Genomic DNA, 16007 nt, shown 5'->3' on the forward strand with positions numbered 1-16007 from the left:
CAGCTTCCTCAGTGTTTTTTTTCCCCATACTCCTATGTAGAATTGTTTTTCCACGTACTCTATTTTCTGATGCGGGAATGAATGTTGTTAGCTTTCACTAAAGCCAAAAACAAATGCTAACGAGTCACACTCAGCTTTGACAATGTTAAAGCAGAGTCAAACGATAGAGTAACAGTGATATCGAGAGTGGAGAGAGAGAGAGACGGTTACTCAAACCCTATAGTTTTCGAAGTAGTTAATGAAGCACTTTGCATGTAATTGGGTGTTGAGAAATACAAAATCATCATGAACTTCTCCAGCTAAATTGTCGTCTTGCTCCTTATACCCATATAAATACCGGTACAAGACAGCTCGGTTGATCAACAAGAACATATTCGTTGCTAAGAAAATGTTGCCAATCATGAGAGTTCTAGCCTTTCAAATTTTAAGGTTTCTATTATTTGGTGGTTTCCTATGTTGCCAAGCTATAGTTCATCATACTTTTGTGGTATGTACTACGTGCTGATTTTATCTTTTATTTTTTTCATGCGATCATCTTCGTAACATAAGTTCAACTTTCTTTTTATGATATGAAAAGGAAGAAATTTAAAATACTACATTAATTAGTGCTATTTCATTTGGAATAGCTTACAGATACACTTCAAATTGAACGTTTTAGGATATTGATTTAACTGCTCTAGATTCTGGAATGATCATCGGTGCACCGGTCACATTCTTTGTTTTATTTTATTTTTGGCTATCTTCTGTTAGTCTTTTTATTATGCCGACTTTTTCCACCAAAAAAAAAAAACTGGTACGCGTAATAACTAGGAGAGATTAGATGTTTTACTTTATAAGCTCATTCGTAATTTGTAGTTTTGCGTATGTGCACATTCATTGTAGGTAAAAGATGCTCCATACACAAGACTCTGCAGCACCAAGAACATAATGACCGTCAATGGACAGTTTCCTGGCCCCACACTATACGTTACTAAAGGAGAAACCATCATCGTGGATGTTATTAACAAGAGCCCTCATAACATCACCATTCACTGGTAAGTCCCTCTATATATATATCTGATCTTCTATCTCGAAATTTGGGCTGTTTGCGATGCAAATCCACGATATGCATGGCGGCAGAGATATCTAGCAATATTAACACTGTTAATCCTAGGCATGGAGTGAAACAGCCAAAATATCCATGGTCAGATGGTCCTGAATATATCACACAGTGTCCAATTCAACCAGGAGGAAAATTCAGTCAGAGGGTCATATTCTCTGACGAAGAAGGAACCTTATGGTGGCATGCTCACAGTGACTGGACACGAGCAACTGTTTATGGTGCGATTGTCATATATCCCAAGAAAGGAACCGAATATCCTTTCCCTACGCCTCATGCAGACGTGCCGATTATTTTAGGTATTCGAGCATCAATTTTAAAAGAAAACTTTGGTTTTTAAAGCCGTGGAAGATTTGAATGCATTGATCACTGATTTCATGAAATGCAGGAGAGTGGTGGAAGAAGGACATATTTGAAATATTTGATCAATTCCGTGCGTCGGGAGCAGACCCCAATGTCTCTGATGCTTACACGATCAATGGTCAACCCGGTGATCTTTATCCTTGCTCAAAATCGGGTACAATGCCACTGTACCATTGCTTAGATTTTCTATTTTCATTTTGCCTTATATTTCTTTAACATCCAGAGTACAACCCCTTTGATTCAGCTCTGTTTTTTTTTTTTTGGGGAAAAAAACTGTGTTTAGATGCATTACAAAAATGTATTTGGGAAAAAAACTGTGTTTAGATGCATTATAAAAATGTATTTAGTTTTAAAAAAATATTATATTGATATTTTTTTAGTAATTTTTAATGGTTTTAATATGGTGGTGTGAAAAATTAAAAAAATAATTCAAGCAAAAATTATTTTTGAAAAGTAGCATATAGTTGTGTTTGTTTTTGCAATTCAACTGTAATTTTAAAAAATTTTAATTTTTTTAAAATTAATATTTTAAATTTTTTTAAAATTTTTTGATATATTTATATAAAAAATAATTTTTTAAAAATAAAAAAATATTTTAATTTATTTTCAAATAAAAAATATTATAAAAATAATTTTTATCATAATTTCAAACAAGCGAAAAAAGTTCTATTGAAGCTTAATTTTTCTTTTTCTTTTTGTTAATTCAATTTGTTAACATTTTTTTCTTTATTTTAAATGATATTGAGATGTTTCAGAAATACACACTTTGCTAGTGAAAATGAATGGAGGGGGGAAATTGGAACAATAGTAAAAGATGGCAGGCTGGTTGGAATAAAATAAAAGATTGGGGGCGCTGATTGGAAGAAGATGAAAGAGACAGGATTTAATTGGAATAAATCAAAGGTTTTAGATGAAAATGAGACAATATATAAACCTGTGGGGCAAAATGAAAGATACCCATGATTTCTTAGAAGCCTATTCTTTCCTCCCGGCCCAGACAATCAAATGATTACTGCATTGCATCCTTGATATATTACAAGTTTGTGCTTTGTTACTATCATCATCATTATTATTATTTGAAACGAGAGATTCGACTTGAAATTTGTTGAGAGAGGGAAGAATCTATACAGCTTAGTGGAACGTTTGTATTATTTGAAGCTGTTAAATGGAAACCTTGTCTTTCTAATTGCAGATACATTCAAGCTATCAGTGGACTGTGGCAAGACTTACCTTCTTCGCCTAATTAACGCTGCCCTTCAAGACATTCTCTTTTTCTCCATCACCGATCATCAAGTCACGGTGGTCGGCACGGATGCCAGCTACACTAAACCACTGAAAGTTGATTATGTAGCAATATCACCTGGACAAACCATTGATGTTTTATTAGAAGCAAACCAACCACTGGACCACTATTACATGGCTGCAAAAGTTTACTCTAGTGCCAATGGTGTGCAATATGACAACACAACAACCACAGCCATTGTCCAGTACAATGGCAACTACACTCCATCCTCCACTCCCTCATTGCCATACCTTCCTTATTTTAATGACACAACTGCATCGGTTAATTTCACTGGCCGTCTTAGAAGCTTAGCTGATAATAATCATCCAATTCATGTCCCCTTGAGCATAAGCACTCCATTATTTTTCACTGTTTCTGTTAACAGATTTACGTGTGCAAACACTTCTTGTGGGGCGACCCAGTCTAGACTAGCTGCTAGTGTGAACAACATAAGCTTTCAGACACCTACACGTATGGATATACTAAGAGCTTATTATAATCAAATCAATGGTGTTTACGGTGATCACTTTCCTGATAAACCACCCCTGTTCTTCAATTTCACTGCGGATTCTATCCCATTAATGATATATGAGACACCATCAAAAGGTACAGAAGTGAAAGTGCTCGAGTATAACTCGACGGTGGAGATTGTTTTTCAAGGGACAAATGTGGCTGCTGGCACTGATCATCCCATGCACATACATGGAACAAGCTTCTATGTTGTTGGTTGGGGATTTGGCAACTTCGACAAGGATAAAGACCCTTTGAGATACAATCTTGTTGACCCTCCTCTTCAAAATACCATTGCTGTTCCCAAAAATGGCTGGTCTGCCATAAGATTCAAGGCTACCAATCCTGGTAAATACAAGTAGCAGAACCATTTAAATATATAATAACCAGCAAAGTATAATATTAAGAGTATTATTTCTCATAATTACCTTGATTACGAGGCAGATCTAACATCATGTGTCCATTTAATTTGTAATAGGAGTATGGTTCGTGCACTGCCATCTGGAGCGTCATCTGTCATGGGGTATGGTGATGGCATTCATAATCAAGAACGGTAAAGGCAAGACAGCCCGAATGCTACCACCACCTCCCTATATGCCACCGTGTTAAACGCTTCTTGTTTGTTTAGCATATGTTATGTCAATTATTTGGTGGCATTATTTACTATTGTTTGATTTGCAAGAGTACTGTAACCCTAGTTCTGCCATTCTGTTGTAAAGCTGGGAAATATCCTAGGTGCATGCAGGTTATGGTTATTTCTATTCGTAGCCGCGGTTCCGGCCTCTACAATAAAGCTCATACTTGCTTGCATGAATATTTTCATGGGTGATCACCCCTCATAAGACTTTATATAATTTATAACTATAATCTAGATGATTAGCATGTGTGTGTGGGATCGTTAAGTTATTTCAAAATCATAAGAAAATAATTTTAAAAAAAAATCTAAAACATTTTTTTAAAAGAAAACACTTACTTTTGAGAGACCACACTTTATTTATTTTTCTTTTCTATGCCCCCCCCCCTCTCCCTGCAGGCCTGGCATTCTTCCAAATATTATCTATTAATTGGGCCTCATTCCAGTCAAGTTCACAATGCAGACCATGCTCGGATATCAGCCTGTGCTAGAGGTTTTTTTTTTTTAATTTTCATAATTAATCTAATAATAAAATATGTTTAATAAGGAAGAACGAGAGGCCCATATAGTAGAGAAGCTAAAAACCAATCTACAGGTAGTTGGGTCCATGTGTTTTCATTAACAACACAAGCCCGTTGTTTGTTTTAACTGAATCACCAACCACTACAATTCAGTGACTTCCGTTTTTTTCTAACTCTTGCATACAATTTAATTCTGTGAAAAAATAAATGAAATAAAATTAAATATATTTTATTCAAGTATTTTCATTTTTATTTTAATACTTATTATATATTAACATGAAAAACACTAAAAAATTTTAAAAAAAAATCATGGCTAAATTGAAAAATACCCCCTTATACTTTGGTGAACAAACAAATACCGCTTGAAATAAAAATTCTCTAGTTTTTATTCTAAAAAATATGATTTTTTTTACGTGGCCCTTATCTTTAGGGTTTTGGAAAATTGTGAGAGAGATAGAGAGAGATCATTTCTTGTTGTTTTATATTATTTTTTATTCCTTGAGATGAAAAAAAAAAAATCTTTGTTATTCTTTTTTTTTTTTTACCATTGCTATACTAAACATTTTTATCTCTACCACATATTTACTACAATTTAAAAATAATAAAATTACATATCGAAACTTAACTCGTTATTAAATGGGACCTTTATAGTTATTTTTATAGGAAATTATTATTATTGTTATTTTTCATGTTATCTTCGACTCTTTTAGATGAAAATATTTATACATTTTGACAAACTCTATGAACATACAAAAGAACTCGAATAAATTTCTAATTCGTACGTATCTATATTTTTAAAATTCACCTCTTTTTATATATAAAAAAAGAAAGTCATATAAAAAAATTTGTAAAAACAGTAATGATAATATAATAATGTTAAATTTTAGAGGAGTCTTTAAAAAAAATATTCAATTTTTTTATGCTATGTATGTGTTTTATAAATGTTCTTATTCAAATTTTACTCCTATATAATATTTTATTGATTTTTTTCATTTTTTTTGGAAATGATTTTTTTCTTCATTTTTATAAAAGCTTTACTGATACACATGCAATGCATATCATAAAAGGATTCTCCATGATCTATCTTACTTAGGATTATTCAATTCTTTTTATATAATTTAAATTTCTCATAAACCATATAAATCATATAATATCAAAAGCTCATTTGTTTTTATATTTTAAAAATGTTTTTTAAAAAATAATTTTTTTATTTTTTCGGATTATTTTAATGTATATTAATATCAAAAATAAATTAAAAAATTAATATATTTTTATAATAAAAATATTTTAAAAAATAACCGTAATTCAAGAACATGACTCTATCTTCCCTTAATAGTTCTAAAATTCAAGAACATGACTCTATCTTCCCTTAGCCTTCCATGCATGAGAGAACAGTTATCCTTCCATCTATCAACCGCATGCTAAGAATGAATATTTGATTAGTCAATGGCGATGAACTTATAGATAAATCAACATATATACTATGTGTTAGTATAATACATTAACTCCCTCCCTCCCATATTAAAATGAATATTTAATATTAATTCGCTGCTAACATAGAGTCAATGAGTTTGCCCAATGAGGTTAATGTAAGAACATGAAGGCAACTCCAAAAAAATATAAGAACACCAGTCGATAACAACCAGGCCACCAGAGGATGGTTCTTGTGATCTTTCACCGCCTACTCTAACCTCTAATTGCCCAATTAGTTATCTTTTTTTAATTTTAATCTAATTTTAAAGTAATGTTTTCTAAATTTAATCTAATTAACTGACCGTTGAAGGATGGACCGACAATTAAAAAGATGGTTGGATCTTTTACTATTGGAAACTCTGACTGTAATGTATTTTTTTTAGTTGTTCATTGCAAAATAAGGTGGCGTTCATTCTAATTTAATTTTTATATTAGTTGTACATCGAATGATTCATTCGTGGTAAATAATTTTGTATTGTTTATGACCTTCAACAGAATCATGATTCAAAGTTTGATTTTTTTTTTTATTCAATTACACCTATTGAATTCAAATTAAATTAAATATAATGGAAATTTTTATTGATAATATATAATTTATGAAAGTCTTTCATTGAAACATGCGAGGGAAACATTGTTTAGCTTTCTTTTCTTCTTTTATTTTTTGAACCTATGATTTTTTATTCTTTGGCCCTCTAGAGTTACAAGAGAGAAGGTTTAATTTTATTGATTTAAAATAATTAGAGTTTCAAAGATTAAATTTAAAATCTTAAAAAATATTTAATCCTTTTTGTTTGCAAATATAAGGAACAGATTTGCATGTTCATGGTGGAGTTCATGTTTTTTTTTTTTAATTTTGATTTGTGGACTTTTTTTAATCAATTTAACCCCTTTACATTAGCTTTATTTGAGATTTCATTTGTTGCTTGTTTTGATTGCCCTTAATACATGGATCTCGCAATATTAAAGGAAAATTCTAGTGCTTAAATTTGTAAAATAAAGCTTTTTTTAGTTGATTTAGAACAATTAAGTATTAAAAAATCAAAATTAAAATTAAAATAAATATAAAAATTAAGAGAAATAAATAGAGAAATTTGGCTAGCATATGAAATGCATGTGCCAGTAGATGAGGGAAACCACTGCATTCTGAATGCTTGTGATGCTCCCTCTAAAGACTAAATGTTTTCTGTAATAACTTAACTAATACAAATCGTGAGGAATTGAGAGAGAAAAAGAGAGGGACTACCAAAAAATTTCATCATTGTCGAATCATTGTTCTTAATGTTATATGAGTCACCTTATTAGATGCACAACTACTCAACTCTTTGGATGACATGATAATTGAATATTTTTAGCCTTCAAAGGAGGTCTTTTGTTCTACTTTGAAAGGCGTGGGCAACACCCATGCAATGCAGCATGCCTTGCACGCACTAATTATATTTTTTTTAAAATAATATTTTATATTTATTGAAATATTAAATTATCTCTTAAATAATTTGACGATAACAAAAAAATCTTAAATAAAAAATGAAAAAACCCTTTAACATTAGTTTAATCATTTTATGATTTCAATGGTAGTTAAGTCATTTTATTGCATGTGGAATAACAAAAAGATTAAAAAGTTTTTAAATGATGATTTTATATTTTTTTAGTTTTTAAAGATAAATAAGTTATTTTATTGTGCAAGGAAATTATAAAAATAAATTTAATCTAAATTAATTTGATAATAAGAATATTGAGGAAATGAATGTGTAACTACTAAAACAAGTTAGTGAATTTTGTTTGAAAAAGAGAAAATTATCATTTCACTTATACATACATTTATAGTTACAAATCATAATGAAATATGAGTACATGTACAAATAAATATTAGCCTTTTCTTTTTAATATTGAAACTAGCGACCACCTATCAAATATGGGATATCCAATCAATATGGCCTCATATTGGATGCCGAATAATAAAACTAAAATATAAAATAAGATCAAATCAATTTTGATACATTTTCTTGATATGGGAACATAGAATACTAATAATTCTGCAATACATTTGAGATTAAGTTCGGAATTTAATATTCTTTTAAAAGTTCCAACTGTAAATTTAAAAACCGAGCATGTACTTAATTAAGGGTAAGAAATTAAATACTGAATTATTAAAATCAATCAACAAAAATCGCTTGTTCATACACATTAAACACTGAAGTTATTCAGAGCGGAGTACTCTCCCTGCCAAGTTATAATAGCCTATATATAATTTTAATTCCATCAATTTAATTTCAAGTTCTATGGAACCATGACCAGTAGTGAATTAGCCCTTTACTGATTCAGTCATAGCGAATTCCTTTCATTTGTCCCGTAACAGTGTGTTCTTTGTTCACACTGCTGTGTATAATACTATAATTTTTGATAATGTAATCATAGTTATTTTTTAAAATATTTTTTATTTAAAAATATATTAAAATAATATTTATTTTTAATTTTAAAAATTTATTTTTAATATCAATATATAATGATTAAAAATATAAAAATATTAATTTAAAATAAAAAATAAAAGTATATATTTTATATAAAAATATTTTTAAAATATAAAAACATGTTAAAATTAATAACTCCAAACGTTACACTCGGAGCATTAATGCACCAATAATTGACTAGCATAGGAGTTGTTTATATATATATATATTGAAAAATGTGAGTTATTCAAACTAATATGATCACAACTGTTAAAATAAAATAAAAATTAAAGAATCCCTCTTAAAAAATGAGTTTATAAATCATCGTCATTTCTTTCTCTTTTTTTAATTTTAAAAAGGCTAAGAATGGTGTAATTAACAAAAAAAAATCTATTGATTGTGTTATTTTAAGAATATAATCAATAAAATTATACTATATCTTGAAATTTCATCAATTTAAAATAAGAAGAAGAAAAAAACTCAATAGTAATAATTTTTGATAGAGTTTAGTACCTTGCAAATCTCAAGAAGAGGTCCACGAATCAGGATCCTCGGCTCCAAACTCCAAAGATTGGAAAGGAAGGAAGGGCCATTTTACGCGTCAGTTTGTGCTGCAATATCTCAGATTCCAAAGATTTGCATTCACGACGCTCTATACTCCTACACTCACGTGTACTCCCCACGGCCCCATGTTTGTTTCGCCGTGATTCTCAAGTTTCCTCCTCTAGATTTCTTGACACTCTTTCTTGCTGCTTTTCCCCCCCTTGACAGTCAACTTTCTTGGTAGCCGTCTAACCTTAAATTAAAAAAATAAATCCCTAAAAACCACCGTGCTTTGACTTTGCAATCTCAATTTCCAATTTAAATTAACTATTTTACCTTTGCAACACAAAACCATTTAGCTTAGTTAGAGGGTCATTCGGTTTATTTATATAAAAATACAAATATCATTATTAAATTCATTAAAAACATAATAGAAGCATGTGGAGCACCTTCACGCTTTTCTAGTGACTTGTGAGATGTTTTTAAATAGAAAAATACTAATTTTTATAAACATGTTGGAAGTATCACGTAGCCTCTTTCCACATGGGGTGATGTGTTCACTAATCACCTTTTTTTTTTCTTGAATTTTTTTGGTAAATATTAAAAAAATCAGGTTTGTTTTCTTATTTTATAATATTTTAAATTTAACTCTTAATATTTTGATTTTTTAATTTTAATTCTTAGTTATTTTATCAAATTTTAATTTTTTTTTTAAATTTAATTCCTATTTTCTTGATTTTTATTTTTACTTTGAATTTTTTTATGAATTTAATTTTTCTTTTTAATTTTACCATTCAATTCAAAAATTGATGATATCTTAGAGTGAACCCTTAATGTTTCAAATTTTAATGTTGATTCATAACTCTTTTATCAAATTTTGTTTTGTTTTCAATTTAGTCTTTAAATCCATAATTTTAATCTGTTTTTTTTAATTTGGTTTTTATTTTTTTAATTTTATTTTTTTGGATTTTTTTATCAATTGAATTCTTTTTTCAATTTTTCCTCCAATTCAAAATTTTGGGTTATCATTTTATTTTTCTTTTCAAATAAGGTTATTATTCTATTAATTTTTATTTTTTAAAATTATTTTATATACTTGAATTTTTTTTATTTTATTAATCAACATTTAATTTATGAGTCTTCATAGTTTTTCTTATAAATTTTATACTCAATCCAAAAGTTGATATGAGACAAGTATTGGAATAAAAATCATTAATAGAGATATTCTTATTATTTTTTATTAATCATGAATTTTATTTTATATATAAAGTAAACTTACAAATTAAACTAATAAGGTACTATTAACTACTCTTTAGCGCTATGCTATAAAATTTGTCACATTTTATAATCATAATCTCATCCTAAGACAGCTAATTAAAACACCCCTAGCTCTATGCCTTGCAATGGCCGAACAATTTCAAGTACTAAAAAAAACAAAACATTGGCTTGGTCTCCACCATCCCTGCAATTCCCACTACATATCACAAATCTAATGAAGAACGCAAATTAAAAATTCGAACCCAATTGTTACGGGTACTGCAGTAGAGCTTAAGGGAATGTAGCAGCATCAACTCCAGCAAGTTACGAAATGCATGAAAAGCGCATGAAACACAAAATCCGAAACCCACGATGGAGGAATTTAATAAGATCAGATTCCTATTTCTTTTAATTCTATGCGATCTAAATTAATACTTGAATCTATCTTTACTTGTGTTTGGCGCATGGAAATCGTTTCATGATCTCTTACTCAAAAAACCAAACACCTGACGTGCTTTTTTTAGCTGATAAAAAAAAAACCAGTATCTTGTAGAAACTAGCCAGGCTCTAGAGGCCATGTCCACATCGACCCCTAATTGTGCGACCAACTCATGAATTTAGAGCAAAGATTACACAATGCAACATCTATATACCTTGTTGGTGGTGCAATATGAATGTCGAATATCCAAGGATTCGATGACGAAGCCATCGATATTTCCTTCGTTTTGGCTTTACAAGCAGACGAGCACGGGGAATGTCAGGGTGAATCTAGTGAGCGTGCTTTTGTATATTGAGAAACGAAGCAGAAATGATTTGGGCATTTAACTTGACCTTTACCGAGCAAAATTCCTTGACAAGTAATTATACTCTCTGTTTGTGCTCGAGGAGTCAGAAAATTGTCATTTTTCCTAGCACGCTCTCTAGCATATAATGCAAAAAAAAAAAAGCTCATCTCCCTCTAAAATCTCCTTGTTATACCATTATATATGGAGGTGGTCCTATAATGGTTAATTGAGTGTCTTTGCTCTCTGCGCCCTATAGCAATATTCGTATAATGGGGGGGGCCGGGGTGGGGGGGATGGTTAATTGAGTGTCTTTGCTCTCTGCGTTCTTATCTAGCAACTGCAAATCTTAAGTAGAGGAGAGTTAAATATAAAATCGTACTTTGTTTAAAAATAAATAAATACATAAATTCATTCTTTTAGACCCTCTTCAAAGCAGCGATTATAATTTTTTTACAATTCCTCAAAATTTGATAAATTTTAGAAAAATAAAGATATGAAAAGAGAGTAAAAATGGCATGGATATCTTGCTTTTGGGATGATTCTTGGAAATTTATTTTAATTAAATAAATTTTAGATAAATAAAAAATTAATCTCACAAAAGCATTGGTTTTCGAGCTCAAATAATTCTTAATTTTTTATATTTAATTATTGATCTGTGATGGTTAATTAGTAATTGATAATAGTGGGAATTAATTCTTCAATCTTTTTATTTCTAAAATTCACTACAAAAAAAGGTGAAAGAAGAATTTTAAAACTTGAATTTTTCAGATTTTATATACTCTTCTGCATCTCATTTTTAGTGTTTTTTCTTTTTATATATATTTTTTGATTTTTTTCTTAAATATAGAGCTTATATTCATATTATTAAGAAATATTTATGTTATATAATCATTTATTCAAAGAGTTTGTAAAGAGTTTGTTTAGAAATGCTTCTAAATCAAGCTGGTATTGTTGGAATATTGAAAGATATATTACAAACATCTTAATTATACAAGTGAGAAGCAATATAATCTTAAGAACAAATAATTTATCCTTGATAACAAAGTTTTATTTATTTAAAATGCTTCAACAAGTAATTATTTTTATTAGTTTTAATCTAAGTATTCTTAGTTTTATTTAATTTTTAATGTGCATGCTATGATTTATCTTTTATATATATGCTTAGTATACATGGTAAAGTTTTATTATTATTTTTTTGTTGAAAGCCTATTTGTCTTTAATTATATTTTTACATATTTATAGTTTTAAATATGTATAAACTCTATGTTTTTGTTAAACATCTTTTGTTTAACATGTTTTTATAATGATAAATCAAATATTTTTACTGGCCAATCTAATACTTTTTAATAGGAAACTTTATTATGAATTATCTAAAAAGCATATACATGTGTATTTTTTTTTCTTTTTTTTTTGATAATTCAAGGGCTTAATCCAATTAATGTAGAAAAGTAAAATAAGACGCACTCACCTTTTACTTTTTTTCAAGATTAAGCATTTTCGGGGGATCAGTACTATTTGTGAGAGCACTTTTGCATTTAACTAAACTATATGGAGGCAAATGAATCAAGAGAACATGTTGTGGGAAAAGAGGTAAACAAAAAACAATTTGTGGGGGCAAACTTTAACTTACTATGGATTTTGTTGACAGCAGTATGGACATATGCCTGTAAAAATTAAAATAAAAGAAAATATTATTATTTGATAATTTAATTATGTATGCATTATATTTAATCCATGTAGATTTTATATAGCTATTTAACAAAATGCATAAGAAAATAAAATAAAAAAACAAATTATATAAAATATTTAACTATCTAATTTGACTAGATATTTGAAATAATTTCTTTATTGTTTTGAGTTGCTTAATTTTGAGATGCTCAGTCCTTGATTTCTTTATTACAATCAAGAATACTTATCTTAATTATTTCTTTAATATTGCCCACTCTTTAAATCTGTCCATGCATGATACTCCCATATCATAAACAAATAAATAAAACAAAAAATTAAGGATAACTGGGAAAAAAATATAATAATCATCTGGATTTGTTTGTCTAGTTTTTTAATTTATATAGACTAGTATTTGTCTTCCAAACCTTACATTCTTCTGACCGGACGTTGTTCCTAAATTAACAACTCGATAAAATCGGAGAATCGAACTATATGTCAAAGCTCCTTCATATTTTAATCTTCCAAGGCCAAGTACAGTGAATTCTTACTGAAATGAAGCAGCTTACATTTTAAGTCATTTGATGATGGAAAGCTATCCATCAAACTTTTCTTCTAATCTGTTGTGGAATTGGTATAGAATAATGTGTATCGCGGCGATCTTTCAAGCAAAGAAGAAAGAAATAATCTCCTTCCGAGAAGAAAGTTATTTCAAAATCCCAGCTCCCGAACCCCAACCCCTCCATGCGAGGGACAGGATATCAGATTACGTATGGTTCTTGATTAAATAAAAATAATACCATCAAAATGTGAAGAAAGAAAGAAAGAAAAAACATTAATGTAGTTAAAAACATTAATCTGGAATATAAACTCAACTTTCTTTTTAAATAAAATCATTAAAATTAAGATCAAGTTATTGGCGCACATACCTATAATTTCATTATTATGATCAAGTTAAACCGACACTACAACCTAACCTTTGTTTAGTTTTATGGTGTCAAGAATACCGTGCTCTCTTGCACTACTGAAACTTAAGGTCCTTTATGTTGTCTTAAGTCTTAACAGCATCATAAGTATAGGTCCACTATAGGAATGGTTGAATGATTTAGTAGACATTACAAATTTATGCTATTGCATTCAAATCTCTATGAAGAGAGATCATGGAAGAAATTTAGAAGTAATGGAGGACTATTACCAGAGACTAAAAGGATGAAAATATAACAAAACAAGGATGAATCATGGAATAATAAAGAAATGGGGGGCCAAAATATTTATATACATTTTTTTTATTAAAAAAAAACCTCAAGTCTTTATGGCTAATTAAAGTGAGACACTTTTCAAAGTTTGGAGGTAATATAAAGCTACCCCCTCAGGTTTCCATTAACCCATGTCGTTAATGAACTTGTTAAGATATTAATTGAAATATCCTAGTCTAACTAGAAATCTTTGATGAAAAATGAATTGTGTTAGACAATATAGAAATCTAAGGAGGATATTTACTAGAAATTTTTGATGAAAAATGAATTGTGTTAGACAATATAGAAATCTAAGGATATTTATGAACTTTTTATTGATAAATTGCAAATTTCCATTGCTAATTCATGAGCAAAAAAATGAATTGAAAAGACAAGTAGAAGCAAGCTTTATGAGTTTTATCTAATAATTATTTTTGTGGTAAAAGATGAGGAAGGAGCACAAGCAATAGTAATGGTATATTTTCATATAAAAAATTTAGAGATGATCAATCTTTTAATTTTTAAAGAAGAGGAAAATGATATAACAACAATCATTGAACTATTTACATGTCAAATCTAATGAAAAAATCAAAAGTTGAATGATTTAGTAGACATTACAAATTTAAATGTCAAACTAAGTTGAATAGGAATGGTGGTACAAAATTTAATCATGTTGTAGGAATTCATGGTATTTAATCACTAATTGGAGGAATCATATGAGTGGAAATAAGTATTTTCTTTGATTTAGATGAATCATATCAAAATTTTATAAAGTTTGGTGATGAGTCTAAAATTTTCTTTATAAGAAATGGAATTGTAGCAATAACATGCCATCTTTGATTATTTTTTTTCATAATTAAAAACAATTTTACTTAGCATTGGTAAGCTTTAAGAAAAAAAAAAGAATGGATTTTATATCAAAAAAAAAAGTATGTAGAATTAAAGATGACAAATTAAGCTTGATTTCTTAAGTTAACATAATGGCTTATCGATTGTTTTCTTTAGATCTTTAATATGTTATTCATTCATGTTTTTCTATTAGATTAAAAGAGGAAGTATGGCTATGATATTTTCATTATGGACATCTTGATTTTAGTGGATTAAAAAAATTTATCAAAAAATTTTGATAACGAGCCTTCCTCAAATTACAACTTCTTCACAACTTTGTAAAGAATGTATTGTTAACAAACAACACCAAAATCAATTTTCACGAGAAAAATCATGGTAACCAAGGAAGCAATTAGAGTTTATTTATTTTGATATTTGTGGGTCAATAACTCTATTTTTTTATAGAGATAAAAGACATATAATCATCTTTATTGATGATTATAATAAGAAATTTTGAGTTTATTTTTTTACAAGAAAAATAAAAAGCCTTTAAAAAAACAAAACACTTATTAAGAATGAAGATAAAACAACAAAGTTTTTAAACAGGTCGTGATGAAGAGTATAACTCACATGAATTTATGAATTTTTATAAGACTTATAAAATTAAGAGTTAACTTTCCACAACTTATACACCTTAACAAAATGGTGTTTGTGAAAAAAAAGATGTATTATTATGGATATGGCATGAAGTCTTTTGACAAGAAGTAGCCTTTCAAAATCTTATTGACTTGAAGTAGTACAATGAAGCATTCATATTTTGAATAGAATTCCCACACTTATTGTTAAAGATAAAATACAAGAGAAAGCTTGGAGTGGATGAAGATTGATAATATGTCATTTTCATTGCTTATGCCTATATTCCAATCAAAAAAGAAAAAAACTTGATGATAAAAAAAAAGTATATTTTTATTGGTATTTGTGATTATTCAAAAGCTTAAAAAGTATATAATTCTAACACCAATAAATTTGTTATTAGTCAAGATATTATTTTTTATAAAGTTTAATTTTGGACATAAAACAATAATGGTGTTAATCCAAATATTATAGTGCATTTAGATAGTGATAACAATAAAATAAAAGAAATTTAAGGAGAAATCATCACAATTAGTATCAAAACACACATAATAGTCAAAGATTACATATAACAATCTTGAATTTTAGAACAATGTTCATATAGATCTCAGGATAATAAGAAGAAACAAAACAAGAAAATTTTTTAATAATGAAAATCCAATAGCATTTTTCTTATATAAGCGGACACCAAAATAATATTAATATCGTTTAGTTTGTCATGAATAAAATACT

General features: G+C 28.6%; 1 protein-coding gene across 1 annotated transcript; it reads left to right on the forward strand.

The window, feature by feature from the left end:
- Positions 1-369: 369 nt before the first annotated feature.
- Positions 370-4060, forward strand: LOC105139878 (laccase-14-like). Its single transcript, XM_011046509.1, has 6 exons — positions 370-487; positions 883-1034; positions 1154-1398; positions 1488-1616; positions 2655-3602; positions 3733-4060. Exons 1-6 carry the CDS (start codon positions 389-391, stop codon positions 3861-3863), a joined length of 1704 nt encoding a protein of 567 aa, XP_011044811.1. The 5' UTR covers positions 370-388; the 3' UTR covers positions 3864-4060.
- Positions 4061-16007: the final 11947 nt, after the last annotated feature.

The sequence above is a fragment of the Populus euphratica genome, unplaced genomic scaffold (assembly GCF_000495115.2).
Source record: "Populus euphratica unplaced genomic scaffold, PopEup_1.0 scaffold185.1, whole genome shotgun sequence".
NCBI classification, from domain to species: domain Eukaryota; kingdom Viridiplantae; phylum Streptophyta; class Magnoliopsida; order Malpighiales; family Salicaceae; genus Populus; species Populus euphratica.